Below are 6,000 nucleotides of genomic sequence, written 5' to 3' on the forward strand. Positions count from 1 at the left end.
CCAAAATATTATTCCCAGTCATAATGAATAGCTACATAAAGTCACTAGATAAGGCAAAGATTAACAGGGATAAGGACAGCCATTCAGAAACATCTGGGCTTATGACAACCTTCACTGCAGATGTACACTTTTAGCTGATTGCATGAGGGAGGCTTGCAGTTCAGGACTGCTCCTATCCCTCACTGATACAAGCTGCTCTCCACAAAGTGGTTGCTTCTGAAGACTGCTGCCCTTTCCATCTAGCTAGGAGATCCTAAACTATGAAGTACTGCAGTAAACCTGAGCATGCTATATTAATTTATAAAATATGCTTAGATGCTGTGCTTGAATTTTTAAGAAGTCCCCAACCTTTATTGTAGACAGCACTAAGATACTGATAATCTACCATTTAAACAAACATTCAGGGGGACAGGTTTTCTGCTTCAATGTATCAAATACTGGTTGCAAGATTAGCAACTGAAAGCAGAATCTGTTGACATGTTGAACCAGCCTTTAACAACAGTAGCTCCTGTCAAAAAGGTACAAAGAGAACACTTCCCTCATTTCAGTTTATTCAGCTAGTTCAACAACCCAGAGATAAAGGTCATATTTATTCAAGAAAAACAACCTGCCAAAAGGTCCAAGTGTTTCACGAGCACAAATCAAGCATTTGTATTCCAAACCAACTAGCACTAACACTTTATTAAGGTCACATTAAACACAGGCTTTTCTCAAAATATTTATACTTTAACTTAACTAGAAGCCTTTGTACTTCCCTTCCAGTTTCTACACTCAAACCACACCTCAAGTGGAAGAAAATTCCCAAACTTTCATTGCCACAAAGTTTAAAGAAGTTATGGATTGCGTATTTCTAATCCTGTTTACCTAATCTTAGGAAACTAAAGACAAAACAAGATGAAGCTAAATATTTCATCAAGTCAAGAAATCTGAAAAACAAATCAGATGCTGAACTACTGCTCACCTTGCATATACTATGAATATATAATAGAAGTCACCCCACAAGATTAATACCCAACTTTATTTTATTTCTAAATGATTCAGCAAGCCAAGTTTAACATCTAAAAGTTTGCCTGAAGGCCCAATACAAAGTAAGTCAACAACATCACTTCTCAGGACCATAGGACTCCTTCTCCCTAGTGACAGAACAAGGGTCTAAAAAATCACTTTTTAGAATCTAAGATGCATAACCAAAGATCAAACACAACCAAAACAAAACCCACCATGTGCAGCTCCTCATGGAGGGAAGGTGAGACAGAAACAACATATGAGAGACTTCAGCCATGATGTTTGAAGAGAATTCCTCTGCTGTGGAGGGGTGAAGGCATCACGAGACCTTCATCTCCCAACTCTCAAAATAAGCATCACAGGACTAGTCAGAAGGATTTACAAGAAAGGTACAACACTTCAAGGACATAAAATACCAAAAGAGATATCACATTCATAAAACTGAGGTAAGGCAACCTTGCCTTAAGTCTATACTTGTTAATACACATCCCCAGACTAACTCATAGGTCGTTTTAACTTCTTTCCAAGAACAATTACAAACACATAGTCTCCAAGCAAAAATATTTTGATCCATTGTGATTTCTTTGAAAAAAAAAAAATGGATGAGTAATGTAAGTGCAGGAAGAGGCTGTCAAACCATTCAGATGTAAAAATGGCCCAATTACCAACCCAAGACTAGAGCAACTTCCTGAATAAGTAATAATAGAGGCGAGTCTAAGAATATACCTATCACACCTACATGAGCATGTCCACCAACTCATTACAAAAAGCAAGCCTTGTGCCAAAGCCTTCCCTTCTTTCTAAATAATGAAGCCAAACCGAACACAAATCTATTATTCCACATGCTATAAAAAGGGAAAAAAGTGATGCACAATACAGTTGCTCACCACCTGCTGACCAATGCTAGACAGCCCCCCCCCCCCCCCCCCCCTTCCTGAACCCAGATTGGCCACCCTTCTGGGTAACTCCCCACAGTTTATATACTGGGCATAACATTCTAAGGTATGGAATATCTCTTTGGTCAGTTTGGATCACCTCTCCCAGCTATGATCCCTCCCAGTTTCTTTTGCGAACCTCCTCACTGGCAGAGCATGAGACAAGGAAAAAAAGTCCTTGACTTAGGATAAACACAACTTTGCAAAAAACTAACACACTGGTGTGTTATTAACACCATTCTCATTCTGAATCCAAAACACAGCACTGTAACAGCTACTGAGAAGAAATTAACTCCATCTCAGTTGAATCCAGGACACCCAGAGAGAGCAAGATGCATGTCAGCCAAGCAAAGAAATCATCCAAAAATTTATTTCGGTTTGACAGAAATCAAAGGGCATGAAATGAGAAACTCAGGAGCCACTATTAAAACAATAACTCCTGGGAGAAGGGAGCTGAAGGGGACATTATTCTGCTAGAGACCAAGTAGACATCAAGTGCAAAGGGGTCTGTCCGATGCAACATATCTTCTGCAGGCACTATGGCATTTCAATTGCTTCCTTTAAGAAAAAAACATGCAATTCCTCCTCCAATTGTTTTGAGAATTTAGGTTTCCCCCCCTTTTCTGAGGCAGCAGTGCCAGATTTCTTGCTTAATGTATTTACAAGAGAACCACAAATGCATTTTTGGATTAACAGGAAGACTCAGAGATAAATGCTTTTAATTTATCTACCTTCACCAATTATGTGTTGCTGTAACCCTTTGAAGGCTGCCCTCTAGAAATTTGGAGAGGAAGAAAAGGAAACGAGAGAGGAAAAAAATCATGAAAAACAGTTATGAAGTCCACGAAGTTTTGAAAAAATACCTCACAGCTTTTATCTTGAGTTAGTCATCCTACACAGGATGCTCCTACACGACAAACAAAGCTATCGAGGGAAACCCCTTTGAAATAAATATACACAACTAGAGCCAAGAGAACAAACCTGGAGATGGAAAGGGAAGAATTTGCTCTCTACCATGAGGTACCTGCGTTTCTTTGGGGTTGAAATTGAGAAATAACATAATAGAGACAGCTATAACATGGCCTCCTCTCCCCAGAGGGCATTCTGAGAGAAGAGGCCCTGCAGGCCCCCAGCCAGCCTGCCCTGCAGATCGTCTCCCAGCGGCCGGCAGCGGGCGGGGAAGGGCAGCTCGCAGGGCATTATCTACGGGCGCCGAGCCGCCCTGCCTTCCCTCCTTCCGTAGACCCCGGCCCCCTCCCGCGGAGGGTGGAGGAGCTGACAGTGACCGCAAGGCCCGCCGCGGCCCCTCCGAAGCCGACAGAGGCTCGGCAGGCGGCGAGGGGAGTGGTGCAGGCCCCGGCGGCAGCTCGCGGGGACATCCGCGGCGGCGGGAGGCCCGATCCGCCAGTGGAATGGGGAAAAGCCGTACCTTGAAGTAACCGCCCTCGTAGAGCGTGTTGGGGGGCCCGAAGATCGCCACCTCCCAGTTGTAGAGGTCAGACTCGTCGACCAGGGTGATGCGGAAGCCCTCCACTGGCTCCTCCTGCAGCGACTTCAGCTCCAGCATCAGCGCCTTCTGTGAGCTGCTCATCTGCTGCTGGGCCATGGCGCGGCGCGGCCCCCGCCGCCCAGGCTGCTGCTGCCGCTGCCCCGCCGCCGTCGCGCTGCCCCACAGGCCCCCCCGCCCCGCGCTGACAGGCGTCGCGGCCACCACTTCCTTTTGTGACGGCGCCCACTCGCATCTGACCTCAGCGCGGCGCGCTGCGCCACACCACGCCGCGCCCCGCCGCACGGCAAGCTCCGCCCCGCCCTTACCGGCGCACTTAAAGGGGCAGCGCTCTCCGCCACACCGTTTGTGGAGTGCGTGGGTGTGTGGTTCCTGGCGTTGCACCAGCCCTTACGGGGCAGGTCCACATGTCGTGTGAGGCGGAAGAAAAGCTGGGTGGAGAGCTATGAGTGGGATGGAGGGGGTGGTGTCCTGTGGGGGTCACGAGTGGGGCACGGCCAGTCCGTGCTGCTGCACTGATAGACATTCACGGTCAAAAAAAGAGCAGCTTTTGTACAAAGGATGGATTTTGAGGGGCGACCTTGCATAACCCAGGCTCCCCTAAAAATCCTGCAGCAACCCCCAAGCAGCAGTGTCAGGAAAATTAATCCACAAACACCAGAAGTTTATGTCCAAAAAGAAGACAGAGGAGTCCTGTAACTTTATTTAAATAAAGGGAGAGGCCATGGGGCATTTCCCCTGGGGTCTCTCAAATTTTTAGGGGATGCAGCCTCCTTCTTATCCTAATTTCCTGGCCGCATTTCCCTCTCTCTTTCCCCATTGGCTGAGGTACTTGAGAGGTACAGGCTTATTAGACACCTAATACCTAAGACCTCTTCAAATGTATCTTCCCCCCCCCCCCCCCCCCCCCCATCTTTCTTTTACTTTGTGTCTCTTCTTTTTCTCTAAATCCAGAGATTTAGCACAGTCTTGAGTAACAGTCTGTGTCAATTAGTGGAATTCTTATGGAATTTATGGTTTCCCCCATTGCTTCTTTCACCTCTCCATATATGGCGTTATCTACCATCAGGCCAACTGTTTGTAAAGACATCCCCTTCTCATTTCTTTCCAGTAGGAGAGGAACAGGCAGTTATCTCTCTCCCACTGGTGTTGTTTCCACTTGGCTCCACGGATGTGTGATGCACTACAGGCAGAAAATGCAGTTTCAATCCTTCCTCCCATTTTTGGATACAATTAAGTGAGGAAAATCTTTATGCAGTTGGCAAGGTACATCAACCTGTGAATGTGAGCAAGCACCTCAGACCATGTTTGTGATATCCTATTCCTTATTCAGTCTTTAACAAGTGCTATTATTAACTATATTATTTATTGTAAAAATAAATAACTTTATTTTTTCATTTATCATTCAGGAGGAGGACAAATAGCATAACACAACCCCAGATGGTGTGACTCTGGGTCTCACTTCTGGAAATGCTAATGCATGCACCTGACTTGGCAGCACAAAGGACCCCCCAGCTGTATAATAAATATCTGGCATGGAGATGTAGTTGCAAGCTGGACATCTTATCTCAGCCAGGACAGAAGTAATAAGGATGTAATAGCCCTGACAGAAAAGCTGATGCCTATTTCTTAATAAAGAATTAATGTGGTTCTAGCAGGATTAATTTAAAAAACTAATAGGCTGTGATGAGTTCTAAACTAATTGTAATGTCCCCCAAAATGTCAGAGTTATTTGAAGGAAATCTCTGTTGTCTGTGGACTTGCAGCCAAATAAAATTGGGGGTGAAAAAAAGTGAAAATCACGTAATGCCTTAGTATAAATCTGTGGCATTGGATTACATGGAATCCAGGGATGAAATGGTAAAAGACCCTGAGATGCTGCTATATAGAGAGGGATTGAGGAGTGTTTACTTTAGAGATTGCCACCCTGGAGTGAGCTCAGATTTACAGTTGCTTAATTCTACTCTCACATCCTCAGCCCGCGGGCTGGATCACAAACACTTGCATGGCCGAAATGCTGTTTGTTGGAGGAGCTCATTAGAAGCCAGGCTGTACTGCGCTGGGTGTTTTTTCTGGTAGGAGCTCAGACCCGTATTCTTTTGATTTATGCCTTAGAATAGAATAGAATGGCATATACTAGAATAGTTCATTTGGAAGGGACCTACAATGGTCATCTAGTCCAACTGCCTGAGCACTTCAGGGCTGACATAAACTTAAAGCATTTTGATACCCAAATGCCTCTTAAACACTGACAGACATGGAGCATCAACCACCTCTCTAGGATGTAGCATTGTGGCAGGGTTGTAAAATGCTGCTACCTTCTCAAAGCGTCTCCTTCAGAAGCCGCTCAGAACAGGCCACAGGAACAGCCATTTTAAGTCCATGCACACACATATGCCTCAGCAGAGAAAAGACAGGAAGGGCCTCCTGTATGATATTTCCCAGCAAGGTTTATTTCAGCATGCCGAAAGGATCATGGACAGAAGACACCAACCATGTGCTGCTCAGGGGTTGTGTGGGGTCAGTGGCAAATGATCTGAGGGCACAGGGGTG

General features: G+C 45.4%; 1 protein-coding gene across 1 annotated transcript in view; it reads right to left on the reverse strand.

The window, feature by feature from the left end:
• Positions 1-3,588, reverse strand: part of LOC310922318 (ubiquitin-conjugating enzyme E2 R2) — a 177,489-nt gene extending 173,901 nt beyond the window's left edge. The window contains exon 1 of the mRNA XM_083882785.1: positions 3,370-3,588. Coding sequence (XP_083738911.1) covers positions 3,370-3,546 — 177 coding nt within the window. The 5' untranslated portion in view covers positions 3,547-3,588. The remainder of the gene's footprint in view (positions 1-3,369) is intronic.
• Between the last annotated feature and the right edge of the window lie 2,412 nt (positions 3,589-6,000).

The sequence above is a fragment of the Zosterops lateralis genome, assembly GCF_965231275.1.
Source record: "Zosterops lateralis genome assembly, chromosome: W".
Classification (NCBI taxonomy): Eukaryota; Metazoa; Chordata; class Aves; order Passeriformes; family Zosteropidae; genus Zosterops; species Zosterops lateralis.